This window comes from Lepidochelys olivacea (genome assembly GCF_965140295.1).
Source record: "Lepidochelys olivacea isolate rLepOli2 genome assembly, chromosome: 2".
Taxonomy (NCBI): Eukaryota; Metazoa; Chordata; order Testudines; family Cheloniidae; genus Lepidochelys; species Lepidochelys olivacea.
This window is the reverse complement of record NC_140412.1, coordinates 142,045,977-142,064,202: the sequence shown is the minus strand read 5'-3', so window position 1 is coordinate 142,064,202 and position 18,226 is coordinate 142,045,977. Positions and strand designations below refer to the sequence as shown.

The 18,226-nt window shown below is 44.8% G+C and overlaps 1 protein-coding gene across 1 annotated transcript in view; it reads left to right on the top strand.

Moving 5' to 3' along the window:
- The window catches only part of ANKRD33B (ankyrin repeat domain 33B), a 107,460-nt gene extending 90,074 nt beyond the window's left edge, over window positions 1-17,386 (top strand). The window contains exons 3-4 of the mRNA XM_084621995.1: window positions 2,017-2,157; window positions 15,343-17,386. Coding sequence (XP_084478121.1) covers window positions 2,017-2,157; window positions 15,343-16,193 — 992 coding nt within the window. The 3' untranslated portion in view covers window positions 16,194-17,386. The remainder of the gene's footprint in view (window positions 1-2,016; window positions 2,158-15,342) is intronic.
- Window positions 17,387-18,226: the final 840 nt, after the last annotated feature.

Sequence of the window (18,226 nt, the reverse complement as noted above, 5' to 3'; positions counted from 1 at the left end):
AATGGGTTGGTGGGATTTGGCAAACCTCAGAGAAGGCTGAGACTGAAAACATTGTTAACACTACGACTACAGATCTATCTAAAACCATTTAACTGGCAAAAATTTTGCTTTTCCTGCCTTCCAGAAGAAGTGTAGGACTGTGTTGGTGCAAACAACTGCTGAGGAAAACTGCACCAAATGTGCTGCGACAAATTTCTTTTAAAAATTGCTCTGTGTGAATTACAATCTGCTTCAGTAACATTTCTGGATATACTTGACAGCCATGCATCGCAGAATATCCAACTGGACTGCAGAGTGAGATGACAGTACGTTTTTACAGCTCACAGTAGTTAAGCTGTGATTGTTGCAGCTGCCTGACAGACTGCATTATTATACAAACCATCATAAAATAAATGACAAGTGAAGGGAAAACTGTTTTGAATGAGTCATAATGGCACTAGATGTTTGTCATCTTCTGTTAGTCCAGTTGTAAGGGCTTGATGTTTTAATTGGTCTTCAGGCTGTTAGCTCTGTAACACTTATTATTTTAGCCAGTGATAGTCTTCCAGTGCTCTTCATATCCCTGCTGACACCAGTGACAGTGGCACACAAACCAAAGGAAATGAAAGGCAGCAATGGCCATTTTTGGAGAGTAAAACTTGACAGCAGAACATCAGTCACATTGATTTTACTGTGAAGCCAGTAAAGCTGCCCCACTGGCCTATTGCTAGTGAGTGGCCCAGTGGCTCTCCACAGCCAGGCAGGGAAAGAAATGGTGAAAAAGAGCAAAAAGAGAACACAAATAATCCCTTTGTCTAATATCAACCCACCCAAAGTTCTGTTGAGATTTTCAGCTCTGTCTTGTGCAACCAGACATTAATCAAACTCGATGATTTTAGAGAACAGGAACCAGCTGTCTGCATATCTCCATGGCAGTATCTTGTCCAGTTCTTTGACAATATGTGCGTACAATGAATAACTTCACACTTGCATCAGACCTTCCATTTTCAAAGAGTTTTAGGGGTCAGTTTGGTTTTCCCACAAGCCCAGTGTATGGGGCAGAATGTCTTTGCACGGCCCTACTAGCAGACCCTGATGATTCTGTGTTTTGGCTTCCTCCATTCCAGCCCTATAACTGGCACAGCCCACATCCCCTAGTGCTGCTGTGCTGGCCGGCACACTGCAGGTGCTGGAACCACACAGCTCCACCTATTCCCTATCCTGTCCCACCAGTATGAATTGGGGGACACATAGTAGCCCCACACAGGCTATTCTTCCCTCTGTGCTACTGTCCACTGTATGGGTAACTGGTACAGGAAAGTCTTACTATGACATGCCACAATGTGGTTCTTAGCTATTCCCCACAAACAACCGCTGAGGTGGGTAAGTAGGAGTGTTATTACATCAGTTTTTATAGAGGGGAAAGCCACACTCAGAGTCAATGTCAGAGCTGGGATTAGAACCCGGGAATTCTAGGCTCCTGTTCCCATGCTCCAGTCAGACCATCATGACACTTTAAGAGTAAATGCTAATGACTGCAGCATGTGAAAAAGGGTGTGAGAGAATGGTATAGTATTAAGTAGCCATGGCTTGCATATTTGATAGCTGCTAGTGGTCAATTTCAAGCAGTTTCAAGTTTCAAAAGTTTCAAGCAGTCTAAACCTCAGATTTCAGAGTAGCAGCCCTGTTAGTCTGTATTCGCAAAAAGAAAAGGAGGACTTGTGGCACCTGAGAGACTAACCCATTTATCTGAGCATGAGCTTTCGTGAGCTACAGCTCACTTCATCGGATGCATGCCGTGGATCCTCGTGGGAGGAGGTATTTTTTCATATTCTCTGTGTATAAATAAAGTCTGCTGCAGTTTCCACGGCATGCATCCGATGAAGTGAGCTGTAGCTCACGAAAGCTTATGCTCAAATAAATGGGTTAGTCTCTCAGGTGCCACCAGTCCTCCTTTTCTAAACCTCAGAGTGATTCTTAACTCTAATATTTTTCAGTAGCGATAACTCTTCTCTCCCTTGTTTTATCCTTCTACAGGGCATATAACCATTACAAACCACTTGTTGAACTATTTTCCTGGTCTTGATGTTGAGAAGAGGAATGTATTTGGATTCACAGCACTGATGAAATCTGCAATGCAAGGCCGAACTGAATGTGTCAGAGCCTTAATGTTGGCAGGTATTTGAAATTCTTTGCTTCATCAGTACTTCTTGCTCTGAATGGGATAGCAGTAAATCTCTGGAAAGCTGGGCCTTTCCAGTATTTACTTTATTGAGCGGCATGGTGGAGCTATTGATACAAATGAAAACAATTTCTGAAAGTCTTGTAAATACAGAAGTGAAGCAGTTTTATTTATTAATTATTATTATTGTTACAATAGTACTTGACACTGCTCTTGAATTTCCATCTGAGCAGCTCAGCAGAAATTACAAGCATTCATTGGTTTAGACTTGCATCATCCATGAGAAGTAGATAAGTAAGTTGGGGACTTAAGTGAGGAAGGCATGGCACCCTACAGCCCTGCTAGTGCATCCCAGCCCCTCCACCCCAATCTCAATGCACCCCCAGCTCTGCCGATTCACCCCAACCCTCTGAGCCCCAATCCCTTGCAGCCAAACCTTCCTGTAGCATAATCCCCTCCAGCGCTGCCAGTGCACCCCAGCACTGCTATGAGTAAGTGGTGGAAGAACATTCATTGAGAAATTGGAAGGTTCTTCGCTGACTGAAAAATGTGTGCTGTATGGCATAGAAATACTTTCTCGTAAACATAAAACAGTCAGTATTGTGGAGCAGAAACCCTGTCTGTGATTTCTCTCCCCAGCCCTGCCACAAACTCCACCCTCCAACCGTTCAGAAATGTGACCAGAAACACCATTCCACTGTCATATAGTTGTCCTTCACTCCAGGGACTGCATGTGAGCCAGGCTGTGGGGTGGGGTGGGGGGGAATTAACAATAATAGAAATGTTTGTATGTCAGGGAGTGAAGATTTCAGGGAGATGAGTTCCCTGCTTGTGATGGGGGGCCTGTATACAGCATTGGGGAGGGGCCAAGTTGGAGGGGGGAATGCAGTGAATGGGTCAGGGCCATGAATAGGGATGTGTGGTGAAGCAGGGCTGGTGTGTGTATGTGTGTTTACATGGGGCGGTGGGGGGCGCTCAGTATGCAAGTCCCAGGACATGATATGTACAGCTGTCTAAATGACCACTAACACCTACCAACACCATATGTTTACCTGTTAAAAAAACTATGAAATTCAATGGCAAAGAACTATGTTAACAAAGAGTTAAGGTTGCTTGGCAGTATATCGTCATGCCCATGCTCTTTCAACAGTGCCCCAATACACCCCATTAACATAAATACCTTTACTCTGCCAGCCTCACAGTTGTGGAAATGTCCAAATTCTTCACCTCCTTTTACAACCCAGTCACTGTCACCCACCAGGATTCCACCTAACACTATCAAAGGACATAAAGGTAGCACAAGCCACCTTCCCTCTACCCTCTTTGAGCAATGCCTCAATATGCACATGCTCACACTGGCTCTTGGTACTGTAAGATTCAGTCACACACTTAGCCAACTCCCCAGGAAAAACATAACACATATACACTTTAAGAACCACTTCACACCTTTGATAGTCTTTTACCCTGAGGGTACATCTACATTTCAGCTCTGTGATTCCCAGCTCATGTAGACTTAAAGCTAATGTGCTAAAAACATCAATGTAGCTGGGGTTGCATGGGTAGTGGCTTCGGCTATCCACATGGTCCCCCTGGGCACATGCTAGGCAGATAGCCCAAGTCACCCCCTGTGCTGCCCGGGCTACACCGATATGTTTAGCATGCTAGTTTGAGCAGAGGTACCATGGGTACATCTATGCGAACTAGAAATCACAGTCCCACCTCAAATGTAGATATACCATATGTCACACTGTCTGGAGTAGCTCAACACTGAGAGTACCAGCTTCAGGGCAGACTGTCAAAAACAGGGCAGACCCCCCCCCACGCCCCCCCCCAAAAAACTGGTGGTGTGTTCTATAATCAGATTTCACCAACCCAGTAACAAGTGTGAACTCCTTGATCACTATAACAGTCTTACCATGGAGTCACAGACAATGACCTTGACCTCTCCAGTCTATCTTGTCACCCAGGCAAGTTGGACTTCGTGATAAATGGTCACTTACACCAAAAATCACACCATATTCAGGTTGTTTCCAGTTCCAAGAGACCAGTCACTTACCCCAGATCAATTGTTACCCTAGATCTTTCACCAAAGACAGGCTTGTAGCCAATCCTGTAATGAACTATCTAAAGATTTATTAAATAGGAAAAAGAAGTGAGAGTTATTTACAGATTAAAGCAAGCAAAAACATATACATGCAAATGAGTTATTACCTATATCCTGAGAGTCAAAGTGTCTTTTGGGGCATACACAGGAGGTAACCCCTGGGGATCTCTGGCTTCAGTTTGGTGTCTCTAGCCCTGTCAGAGTTCAAACAGGAAAGAGATGGAAAATTTTCCTGAGACTTCTTAAGTCAGGTAAAGCCTAGCAAGGATATGTATCATATTGTTAATGCTGAAAATGTGCAGTATGCAGGAATAAGTTTATCTTGTGAATTTAGTAGTGATACAAGGGTACAAGGGAAAGCTAATGTTCTTCTTTGAGTAGTGTCCCTATGGGTGCTCCACTTTAGGTGTCTGTGTGCCCCTGCACCTCTAAGCGGAGATTTTTGGTAGCAGTCTCCTGTTGAGCCCCCGCATGTGCTCTCCTTCCCTTGTGGTCTGCCTCCAGGCTATTTAGCACTGCAAGGGAGAACCCCCGCTCACTTCCTTCTCTACAGAACGAGCAGTTGTCCCTTCCTTATCTGTGTCATTAGCATAAGTAGTGTTTGTTTTGTTACCTTTGTTCTCCCTAAAAGTACTCAGGCTAGTGTTTTGTTTTATTTATTTTATTCCTTTGGTTTAAAAAGAAAAGAGAAAAAGGAAAAGAATTTCACTTTCCTTCCCTGTCCGGGGGCATTCTCCCCCCCCCCGCCCCAGACATCTAGTAGACTCATAATTATTTTTTTTTCAGTTAAAAAGAAAAGACGATGTTTTTCTGCATATTCCTCCCTGCTAGAGGATGATACCCTCTGCCCAGAGGCTTGCCTGGATCTCTCTGCTCCAAGCGGTGCCTCTCCTGCCAGGAGTCAGTTCCTATAATGGCCAGACACTCTCACTGTGCCTGGGAGACCCTCACAGAAGTGCTTTACCTGCCACACCTAAAACTGCAGCCTCACAGGAGCCGGGAGCTGAAGTTAAAATTCTTCACGAAAGAGAAAACACTTCAGTCTGCAGGGGACTCCGGCGGGTGGTGACCCCGGATCATCCCCGGAGCCTTCACTTTCAAAGGGGTCGAGTGGTGAAGAGGAGGAGAGAGAGAGAGAGAAAGAAGAAGCCACAAGCAGACTCCCCCTGGAAAGGCTCCTCCGAGCAACTGGCCAGCCAGAGGGGTGTTCCCCAGTGCAGCCATCTTGGTAGGACAATACCAGCAGAGGAACCTCCTGCTGCGAGCTAAGCGGCAGCTCTGGTTCAGCATGGGGCTTCCTGCTGTGAGCTCTGCCCTGCTCTGAGCTCTGCTCTCCCCACCGACAAGGGGCTTCTGTGAGCTCTGTGCTGCTCTGAGCTCTACTCTGTACCGAGCAGGCACAGTTATCCTACCATCTCGACACGGAGAAGCCCTGCTGTGAGCTCTGCTTGGGCACCAAGACACCAGAGGCTTCCACCCTCACGCTCTGAGGCAACAGTGCCATCCCCAAAGGAGAGGGGACAGTTACTGTACCATCTCTGACAGGGTTCAGAGTAACAGCCGTGTTAGTCTGTCTTCGCAAAAAGAAAAAGAGGACTTGTGGCACCTTAGAGACTAACCAATTTATTTGAGCATGAGCTTTCGTGAGCTACAGCTCACTTCATCGGATGCCACAAGTACTCCTTTTCTTTCTTCGTACCATCTCTAAAAGAGCGGCATAGAGAAACCCTTCAGTACCAGATGCAACAAAACTCCCATCTAGGAAGTGTTCTGCACCTTCCCAACCATTGATACCGACTACAGACACTCCTCTGGGGTTCCGGATGAGCCCATGGTAACACAGGTGCTCGGATACTCTGGAGACCTGTGGCCTCAGTACCCAGGGAGAGACAATTACCATACCGTCTCTAAAAAAGTGGCACCAACAAACTTTTTGTACTGGGCAAAACTCTCATTTAGGGAGTGCTCTGCCCAACTATCGGTACTGACAATGTACCACAGACCCTCCTCTGTGGTACCAAATGAACCCATGGTACTGCATGAGCTCTGGTACCCTGGAGACCTGATGATTGGGGAAGAACCACAATCCCCATTACTTGGTACCAGGACCCCGGTATCAAGCACATCCCCGCACCCAGAATTGCTCTTAGCACTGGGCTGTATACTGCCAATACCCCAGTCAGCAGCACCCTTACCCACTGACGAATCTGACACTGGCCAGGAGAAGATCATTCCCTGGCCCCTCAAGGTGGCCCACCACCACACTATAAGGGTCATCCCCAATTCCATCATGCCAACCGCCCGTGCCTGCCTTCCTGCCTCTCCCTCCCAAGGCTATATTGTAACTTTTCGGGTATATACACACACATGGCGCGACCGTCTCTGGTGTCTCTCAGGGAGAATCCACCAGATGGTTTGCTACAGCCTGGCACCTGAGCCAGGGCAGGAGAGCACCTGAGCCAGAACAGGAGACAGCTTTTTCAGAACAGGAAAGAAGGGGGAAGGGGAAAAACAAACAAAACAAAACAAAACCACACCTGAAGAGGAAGCTACCTCTTCAGCCCACTTCTCCTCATCTCTCCCAGATGAGACTGTGCTGCCCACTCCTCATCACTAGGTGAAGATTTAAGAACTTTCTGGATCTTACCAAGAGGGTGGCAGACGAGCTGCAGATTCCCTTACAGGAGGTGGCAGATACACATCACAAGTTGGTGGAAATTCTGCACACTACCTTCTCATCTAGAACTGTCCTCCCAATTAATGAGCTGATTCTAGATCCTACCAAAATCATCTGGCAGAGCCAGCCTCCATCGCACCAACCAGCAACAGAGTGTAAACAAAAACAACCCCACATCTCTACCCAAAGAGGCAGGCTTTGTTTTCAACATTCGCAACCCAACTCCATCATAGTGGATGTGGTTAATGCATGAAGCAAGCAACATAATGCCAAGTCAACTCCATATGATCTGGCTTCGCAAGATGGCGTATTCATCAACAACATTACTGTTTAGAGTCATAAATTACCAAACTGTCATGGCCAAAACAATTTTGTTAATCTTGGGAAACCCAGGATGTTTCTGAAACATTACTGGAAACACAAAAAGAACAGATTCAGACCATTCTTAGAGAAGGTCAGTTAATAGCCAGACCGGTCCTAGAGACACCACTGGATGTAGCTGTTACAGCTGCCCGCCCAGTCTCCATGACAGTGGTACTGAGGTGGGTTGTGGGGTTTTTTTTTTTTTGTTCGCTACACCTCTCTAGATTTCCCAAAGAGCTACAGACTTCCAATTTGAAGGGCCAAACTCTTTGCGGAGAAGACAGATTTTCTCTCCACATCTTGAAGGATTCTCGGACCGCACTACACTCCTTAGGAATCTACACTGTGGAACAGAAGAGAAGATATACCTCTCAGCCACACCACTGATCACAATCTTCTCAATAATCACCATCTCTGTGCTGTTATGAGCCACAGTGTAAGAGGCCCAGGGCTCAAAAGTGAGAACAGTCTGCACCCCAGTCCATGACCTCTCAAACTGCCTCTTATAAGCACTTTGATGAGCTGGTTGGGGGCCTGAACAACGATACCTTACAGTATCAGCTGCCATCTATACACCTGTCACCCCACTCAGAAGTCACCTTACCTTACTTCACAGCAGTTAGGACCAGTTCTAGAGCAAAGAGATTGATTTCTAGCCCTGAACTTACAGGGTGCCTACTTCCATATCTCAATACAACCATCATACAGGAGATTTCCTACTGCTTACCTTTGGGGCAGGATCATTATAGGTACAGACTGCTCCACACAGGGTAGTCTCCAAGGTTCAGTTCATTGTAATGGCATACTAACCCCAGTACAGTGACTGGACTTTATCAGCACCAACCTGATGCAGTACAAGCGAGAGCGCTCCTCTCACTACCCACATTCACCACCCTGGGACACGTCTCCCTAATATGCTGGGGAGCTCACCTACACAACAACAAGGTTCAGGACAAATAGCCTTCCAGAGAAATGACCTTCCACATCACTCTTTTGGGGTTAGGGGCTGTCAGGAGTGCCTGTGCATAAACTCTGCCTCTCATCAAAAACAACACACAAAAGTTATGATGGACTTAATGTGACCTGTATGTTTTGTATAAACTGCCAAGGAGCTGCCAGATCTCCCTCTCTCTGCAAGACAGCATTCAAACTTTGGAATTGATGCACCCATCACAATGTGCTCATCTCAGCTGTCTGTCTGCAAGGGATACAGAATGGGATAACCAACAGTCTCAGTTGGAATTTTCTCTCGACAATGAGTGTATACTGAATTCACAGGTGTTTCAAGATACAGCCACCCTTTGGGGAAACATTCACTTGCAGTTGCCCTCATCTTCCCAGCGGACAGGGTCCTCTTGTATACGTTTTCCCAGTTTTTCACCCTATCCAAGATTCTGTTGAAAATTCAATGAAACAAAGCGAGAGTTATTGTGATTGCCCTTCTTGACTATGACAAGTCTGGCTCCCTTACCTGACACAGATGGCAATATGCCCTCCTGTTCCTCTGACGTCAGCCCATTCCTTACCCGCTCTCTCAAAACAATGGGCTGACCCTTCACCCCAAGCCATGGGTCCTCTGCCTCCAGGCTTGGATCTTTCTTTGTTCCAAGGCTTAGCAGCAGAATGCTCTGACAAGCTGAAACACATGTTGCAACACAACCACAAGTTGACCACTCGACATACCTAGCTACAAAATGGAAACAACTCCAAGTTTGTCCCATTCCAAATGGACAGACCCAACCTCATCTTTACTCCCTCTGATTTTGCACTACATTTTAAACTCTCACTCAGCTCCCTCAAGGTACATCTCATGGCGAAAATGGCTTCTCACTTGGAGTTTACTCAACCACTAATGTGTACACTCTTTAAGGGCATTGGGACTCTCTTCCCCCATGTGACACCACCCGCTCCAGCCTGGGACTTTAATCTAGTTCTCAGGGCTTGGACTAGACCTCCCTCCGAGTCCAGGGCAACTTGTTCTCTCTTACACCTGTCCATGACGACAGCATTTCTAATTGCCATCACCTCAACTAGGCACATAGGAGAAATAGCGGCACTGATGGCACACCCATCATTCACGGCCTTTGTCTTTAAATAAATAAATAAAAACAACTCTAAGGCCATATCCCAAGTTTCTCCCTACTTTTTCTGCACTTTCCATATGAATCAAAGATCCAACTCCCTGTTTTTTCCCAAAACCACATTGTGACAACTGGGAGACAATTGTGCATATGCTAGATATTAGAAGGACATTAGCATTCTACTTGGACAGGACTAAGAACTTCAGGAAATCCCCTAAACTCTTCCTTTCGTCCACAGAAAGATCCAAAAGCTCTGTGATATCTGCTCAAAGACTATCCAAATGGGTTTCCAGTTGCATTAATCACTTAGCAAGGGCACAACTTGCTTCCGTCCATACTCAGTCCATGAGATCAGTTCCTACCTCAATCACATTCCATAGGGATACCCCTATCTCCCCAATCTATAGAGCAATGATTGGGGCCTCTGTTCATACTTTTATAGAACTTTATGCGATCACTGAAGATTTGGCCGCTGGCACCATCTTCGACTCCACAGTACTCTCTGTAGTAAAAGACTCTGCTCCAAAGTCGCAGCCTCCAGTGGTGGGTAATGCTCCGGAGTCACCTAAAGTGGAGCACCCACAGGGACACTACTCGAAGAAGAAGAGGAAGTTACTCACCTTGTGCAGTAACGATGGTTCTTCGAGATGTGTGTCCCTATGGGTGCTCCACAACCCGCCCTCCTCTCCTCTACTTTGGAGTTCTCTATAGGGCTCTGTGGTAGAGAAGGAAGTGAGGGGGTTGTGGAGCACCACCCGTGCAGTGCTAAATAGCCTTGAGGCAAACCACGAGGGAGGGAGAGCACATGCATGGGCTCAACGGGACACTGCTACCAAAAATCTCCGATTAGAGGTGCAGGGGCACACAGACACCTAAAGTGGAGCACCCATAGGGACATACATCTAGAAGAACCATCATTACTGCACAAGGTGAGTAACTTCCTCGTTTGGGTACCTTATCTCTGCATTTCCATACTTTCCAACAGTAGGTATTTTTAAGAATAGTTTTACAGTAGCTTATGTTAAAGGACCATTGAAGTTTTCAAACATCTGAAGTTCAGGAAGCTTTAAGATCTTCCTCTGACCCCCCCACCCTTCCACCCCAATCCCCACACACTTATATTACTGAGATGTATTTACATTATTAATTCTAGTATTGTGAGGTTTTTAGACTGGCAATTTCAGCTGTGCTTAGAGGTAGTGCATTGTAAATCCTGAAGCTTGCTAGTCATACTGAATACTAAGCAAGTAAGTAGTCAGAAAACAGTTGTAAGAAATTTTGTGATGGCATTCTTCAAAGCCATGGATTCCATGATTTTCCATTGTTTGCTTTATTATCATGACTTTCCCTTTCCCCTATGCCCCATAGGAGTGAAGTGGTATCGTTGCTTCAAAGGATGTTGTTGGTATGGTGACATGTCCCCTATGTGCACGAGTATAGTGAGTGAGAAAGCAAGTTTGCCACTGCAGGACAGGACGGGGAAGTTTCTGATGCTAGTGGAATTCCCTGTACAGAATACTGTAGATCAATGGCTCTCAACCTTTCCTGACTACTGTACCCCTTGCAGGAGTCTGATTTGTCTCGTGTACCCCCAAGTTTCACCTCACTTAAAAACTACTTGCTTACAAAAGCAGACATAAAAATACAAGTGCATAGGCACCCTATTGCTGAAAAATGGCTTACTTTCTCATTTTTATCATATCATTATAAAATAATGTAATTGGAATATAAATATTGAACTTATATTTCAGTATATAGTATATAGAGCAGTATAAACAAGACATTGTCTGTATGAAATTTTAGTTTGTACTGACTTCGCTAGTGCTTTTTATGTAGCCTATTGTAAAACTAGGCAAATATTTAGATGAGTTAATGTACCGCCTGGAAAACTTTGTGTAACCCTGGTTGAAAACCACTGCTGTAGATTATAGCCCAGTATGCCAGTTTAAATGGGTGCCTGCCCTGTAGTGCCCACTGCTGACCAAGTGTGGCTTTGCTGAGGCCTGCCTCAGTTTCCTCTTCACTCAGATCCCTTAAAAAGTCCTCATAGTCCAGATATTCATTCCCCTCCCCGGAGCCAATTTATAAAGTCCTGCACAAAGTTTTTCAAAATAGAACTGAAACCTACAAAGTCTTCATCCCAGGTTCCGATGGTCACAGCTCCTCCTCCCTGAGGGTCTGGCTTCCCTTCAGAGTTCAAACACTCTTCTGCACCAGTTCCAAGATGGGCACAGCTCTCCTCTCTGAGGGTCTGTTTTCCTCCCATCCCAGAACCTGTTGCTCGGAGTATGGCCTTCTCCACAGGCTTTCCGGCTGGTGTCTTCCTGCAGGACTCAGGGCCCTGCAGGAGCCTTAAGCCATGCTGTGCCTACAGGCATCTGCCAACTTGTACCTGCAGCCATCTTCCTCTTTAGAAGGCCCAGGTGCCTTTCCTTAAGCGCAACTGGGCAGCAGTTAATCATTCCATGTGCCCTGGATCCTGCTTCCTCTTAAAGGGATCAGTCACCCTGTGACAGCAAACCTTATAATGAGGATGATCAAAGCACTATGGAGTGCTTTCTGCTGTAAATCATGACCGGAAGGTGTTTACTGTGTACACGTATTACGATATTATTAGTGTATTATTCCTGTGACACTGGCAATGCAAGAGCTCAGTACTGGAGACTAACCAAGTTTCCAGCCTGCTTTAGTACTGGGTATAGCAGTCGCATGGGGGAACCTGTAGGGAAAAATGTGATGAATGATTAGAACCCAATTTTCAGAGTGCCGGTTCTTTCTGAAAGTCAGGGTGTTCAGGTTGGGAACCAAAATACTGAGGCAGCCACAGTCACTAGCCACTTTGGAAAATCTTGGCCATAATGTTTAATCTTTAAAAAATGTGAATTCATTTTACATTCCAAAAAGTACATATTAAAGCAGGTTCATTACTGTTCTGCTGTTACTTCCATTGGGCTGCCGCACTGCCAGGGTCACAAATCTTATCACTTCTTAGCAAGATAACCACCTCCAGCAGAAGACATGCAGAAATGCCAACTGTGATTTAAAAATGGAGGGCCAGCTAGTGCTCTCATTTACACCAAAGCTACTCCAGTGAAACCATTGGAGCGGTTGGGGATTTAAACCAGTATAAGAAGCAGAATCTGGACCTTAAATAATACATTTCATGGTGTAGGTCCACAGGGCCAAACCCTGAAAGGGAAAGTGTTGCCTGGCTGAGAGCTTCAGAGTTGACCTGACTAGAGTTCTACTTACTCTAGCACTCTCATATTACTAAACTGAGCAAAATGGGTGCAGTTTTCCTTGAGGAATCCATTTAATTAAAGTCCTGATGCGGCTTTGTTTAGTGGGGCAGGTATTTTTTAAAAGAGATGAATATTTAACCAGAATTTTAGATCCTACTTATTAACAGACCTGCATACATTGAGAAGAAACCCAGTTGTTTGTATATTCTGCCACTAATCAGATAGGCTAAAGGAGCAATGCAGGAAATGTGCGACTTACAACTCGATTTTAATAAAAAAAAATTCATAGTACCCTGGGCATTTTTATTCAGAGGTCTGAAATTCTGATTAATTGGAACTTTGGTGCTTTGGCAGCCCAGCACAAACACAGCAGCAGTGATGTCAGGTTTTGCAGATAACAATCTCTTGAGACATGAAACCTCATTAACTGAATATAATATTAATATCCCAAAGTGACACATCTACTCAAATTAGTTGCTTGAAAAACAGGATTCGGGACATGATTTAATCTGAGGAAAATGAGGACTAAAGGCAATGCACACATTTTCTAAAAGAAGACTCGCTAGACCAGCCTTAAATCTGAATGACAAATAGTTCAATGAGACTGCCATAACCTTTGAAAAAGGGCTTGAATATTGATGTCTGACCCAATTGATAAAGTCCCTAGAAATTCTGTTGAATGAGGAATTTGTTTAGGACTGTTTCTGGATTTGCAAAGTAAGTCAGTAGCGTCCTAAGAAAATCTTGTGACACACAAGATTTCATTAGATGAGAAATAAAATCAGCATTGAGTATGCTGCTAAAAGATTTGGATCTCTGTATTTGGTAGATTTCTTTTGTGAGATATAGCTCCAAAAAGAGCTGGGAATGTGTCAATTTGTATTGCTAGAACCTGAAATCATAGAAGAGGCAGCACAAATAGTGAGCCCAATGGACCCTTGTAAATGTTCTCTAATCAATTTGGAGAAATGTATCTGAGTAAGAGGAAACACAGTGTATTTGACTGTGGTTTAGAGTCAGAGTGCAGTTCTTCCATGATTCTATATCCGGAATATATCTGGAGGCAAACACTCTTGGCTTTGTGTTGCCTGTTTGCAAACAAATCCAAGTGGAGATGGCCTCACAAATTGGTTAATCTGTTTAATCATATATCAGAATAGCCACCTCCCCTAACATCGGGGCTGGCTGGATGATATGCCCTGGAATTGTTAATGTTTTGGTTTTGTGTGTGTGTGGTTTTAGGGGTGTGGGGGAAGCATGCGTGGGAGGTTGACCATCAGCAAACTTGATCTGAAAACCCAGGGCCAATTTAAACACATTCAGAATCCACAGCACGTGGTTGGGGGCCCTGTCCTATGTAATAAATCATTCCCACCCTCGGCTTACTATTAAAATGTATGTTGTATGAACACAACAAACAAACAACTCCCATGCAATTTCCTATATTCCCAGAGAGACCTACGTAAGTTGGAGAGGGGAAGGAGTGCAGGCACAGGTGGGGTTGAGGAAAGGTTGGGGGTCCAGGGACTGTCAGGTTAAGGGGACAGGCTGAGAGGGGGAAAGGTGAAGGAACAGGAGGCTGGTGTAGGGGAAGAGAATAGGAGTTCAGAAACAGACAGGCTGATGGGGAGGTGAAGAGTAGACCAGGGCCAAACATCATGGCCTCTACTCTGTCATATTCTTGTTGACCTCTTTACAGCTTTTGATACTGTTAACCAGATTCTTCTTGAAATCCTGTCTGCTGTTATCTTTCAAAATATTGTCCCTATCCTTCTTCTGCTCCTGCTTCTCTGACTGCTTCTGCAGTGTCTCATTTGGTGGGTCCTCCTCTTCTTTCGGTGGGGTCCCACAGAGTTCCGTTTTGGCCCCCTCCCCTTCTTGCTCTGTACCCTGTCTCTGATGATATTCTCTGCAAAGGTGGCTTTAACTATTCCCTTTGTACAGAATCCTCACTGATCTACTTCTGTTTGCAACCTGTCTCTCTCTACCCTAACCACATCTTGACATATCTTTCTGATGTCTCCTTGTGGGGTCTGGCCATCAGCTGAAACTTAACATGGCTAAAACTGCGCTTCTGATCTATCACCCACATTCTCCCTTCTTTATCTATCACAGTGGACAGCGCCATCATCCTCCCTGTCACTCAGAGTATGTCTACACCAGAAATGCTCCACTGGCACAGCTGCACCTGCACTGCTGTAGTGTAGGCATTTACTACAGAGACAGAAGGGGTTCTTCCGTTGCTGTATGTCTCATTACTCAGTAGTGACTGGTCCACATATAGGAGAACAGTCTGCTATTGCTGCCAGTTACTCCATTAGCTCAAGTGGGCAGAGGTCTGTGCTGTGGATCTAAAGTTTTCAATCCTATTTGTGACCCATGGGGGAGGGGGGAGGGAGGTCAGTATGGTTCCACATGATGGAATTCGGGTTGTGTGGCGTTTTTTGTTTTATTTTTGGTGTGCTATTTAAAAGTAGGAAATTATATACAAGAAAACCACATTCAAAGCAATAAGGTTGCAAAGTCAAGCACTCAAAAGTCAGGAAATTCCAGAATTGTGTGCGCGCATTATGTTACAGTCTTCAATTACATAATCACATGCAATTTTTCTTGACAGCATCCTTGCTTCATTCAGTTTTGATTATGGCAGTGGGAGTTGAAGTGTGCACGGTATAACCGATCAACGCAAATGTTTTTCCTTTCTCTCCTTTAAGGGGCAGATGTTCACGCGACTGACCCAAGCCGTGGAATGACTTCACGGGAATGGGCTTGTTACACAGGAAGATCAGAAGCAGCCTTCCTCATGCAGAGGCTGATGGACAGGCCATGCCCTGAGCAGTTCTGTGATCAGTATAAGTCAGAATGGCCAAAGATGAAGGAACTTCTTGCCAAGGCCACAGAACCAAAAAGCTGTTTGCAGAGGATCTCAGAGGGTGTGAGGTCAGCAATGTCATTCAGGGCTTCCTGTGGCCCTGAAGAAGATGGCGTCCTTGACCACATGGTTAGGATGACTACAAGTCTAAGCAGCCCCTTTATTGCAGTATCTTGCAGGACTGTGTGCCCAGGGAGCCCACCCTGTGTGGGGAAACGCACACTGGCTGTGCAGGAAATCCTTAGGAAGCAGAGAGCCCAGGAAATCCGATCTCAGGACAGAGACCACATTAGCAGCTATGAGAAATTATTTCAGAACTCCAGAGTCATGCTGGTCCCCAAAAAGAAGGACCGGCGGGCTAGTCTGCAGCCCCTCAGCCTCACAGTAGCTCACATGAACACTGTGGTCACAAGGAAAGCAAGCCTCCTGCCACTGCACCTACTGAGAAGGAGCAGTGTGAGACCAGGATTTGTCATCCCCAAAGTCCGTGTCAACAAGGCTCCTCCACCCACCTACCAACCAGAGAAAGTGAGGAGGAAGAGCAGTGCCAAAGATGGCACTTATCTACAGATTCCCAAATGGAGATACAAAGAGCTAAAGGAGGAGCGGAAGAAGGCAGAGGAACAAGAGAAGAGGAAAGCAGCAGAAGCTCAGAAACTGAGGCAGGGGTCTCCACAGAAAAACAGGACATGACTCAATGGTGGGGATGATGTCAGACATGCCATTGTTAACAGACTGTGCACATCAAAGTAGGGGCAACTAAATTGAATGATGGCCCTATGGCACTGAAATAGCACATGGGCTATCACTGTCTGTATCTGGTGGAGTGAGGAAATCTTGGGGTTGAAGTGTAAAAAATTGTTTGTTTGCCCACTGGCAGAAAATTGAGGTGGTGATTTTTTCCCAAGATTAACAGCTGAGAAACAGCCTTCACTGCATATATGCATGAAAGGGCCATGTTTTGTGTTCATTTTCTACTGGATAAAATTAAGGGCTTCAGCTTTTGATACCAGTCGCTCTCCCTTCCCCTTCGGTAGGACCATATGAATTGCAATGCTTTGTAATAATAATGAAAACCATAAAGAGTTTAAGGTATGCCACAATCTTGGTACAGTAGGTGGAGGGTAATGAATCCAGGGCTATATGTAATGCAGATCTTTTTGAATATGGTAAAGCACTTTATGATTAACATTTTAATTCTGAAAACCAGAGTTTAAGACCTCGAAGGTATCAAACGCTACACATGTACTGTCTGAATGACTATGATTCTTAATGCTATTGGTTTTACTCTTTGAAGATAAAAAATAGCTGCATATCTAATATATACACTGTGTCAACAACTGAGATAATCAGATCCCTACTTGATGTAAATCAACCTGGCTCCATAAACGTCAAAGGTGCTACACCCATTTACACCAGCTGTGGATTTGGCCCAATTTTTTAATGTCATGGTCAACTTTAAGATTTCCCTCCACCCTTACGGTTTTTCCTTTACTTGCTATCGGCCTTCTTCTCTTTTGTCTCAGGGAATGTGTTACTCCACTCTTGTATCATTGCATTTACCTACAAAATCATCGGATGATTGAAGGTCCTTTTACTAAATCTAAGTTTGCCCCTTGGGAATGGTCCAGCATACAGCCAGAAAGGACCAGATGAACACTCAAATAATGAAATTGTCTTCTCCTACCTTCAAGAAGTAGCTCAAGGATAGTGAGCGCAGCAGTACTCTATGAAAAAAATCAAAAAGGTCATATGAAGCAGCTCATTCACCAGCATTTGGAAATCCAGGATACTCATCCTAGTGACAGGTTTCAGAGTAACAGCCGTGTTAGTCTGTATTCGCAAAAAGAAAAGGAGTACTTGTGGCACCTTAGAGACTAACCAATTTATTTGAGCATGAGCTTTCGTGAGCTACAGCTCACTTCATCGGATGCATGCCGTGGATCCTCGTGGGAGGAGGTATTTTTTCATATTCTCTGTGTATAAATAAAGTCTGCTGCAGTTTCCACGGCATGCATCCGATGAAGTGAGCTGTAGCTCACGAAAGCTTATGCTCAAATAAATTGGTTAGTCTCTAAGGTGCCACAAGTACTCCTTTTCTTCATCCTCGTGAGGGTCTGAAATAGTGCAACTTGGGTGCCAAATGGGGAGTGTTTCGTCTACCATCTCCATCCCAGCCCTTGGAAAACCATTTCTTAATATCAAATTCACAACAGGAATCACCCAAGCTGTTCTTAAACTGGCAGATGAGGAGCAACGTGTCAGGTATATTGTTCCATACCCTTCCTGGATCCCATAAAACTAATAAAGTATGCTGCACATGGTGGCTTTACCAGCATCAAAGCCCTATGACTTTCAGAGCAATTCCCTAAGTCCCACACATAATCCTAGATGTAATGTTAGAACGTGAGTGGCATATATGGCCACAGAAATGCACCGTTCCTGTATACACATAGCCCTTTTGAAACTCAGAATTTGCTTAATTGGGCAAAGTTTCTTTCAGTCCATATTAAAGTTATTTTGTTTGTAGCAAGAAGGTTGTGTAAAGGGCATAGAAACCACTTGTAAGTTTAGGAATTTTCTATAGATTTTTTTTTTATAGCAAGTTAGCTGACAAACTTTGATAAGGGCTCTATGCTTGCTACTTGCAATAGAAAGATAATGTTAATAGTAATATTCAAAAGAAAACAGCAAGGCATACAGTAAATAATGCATCTATGTTTTTA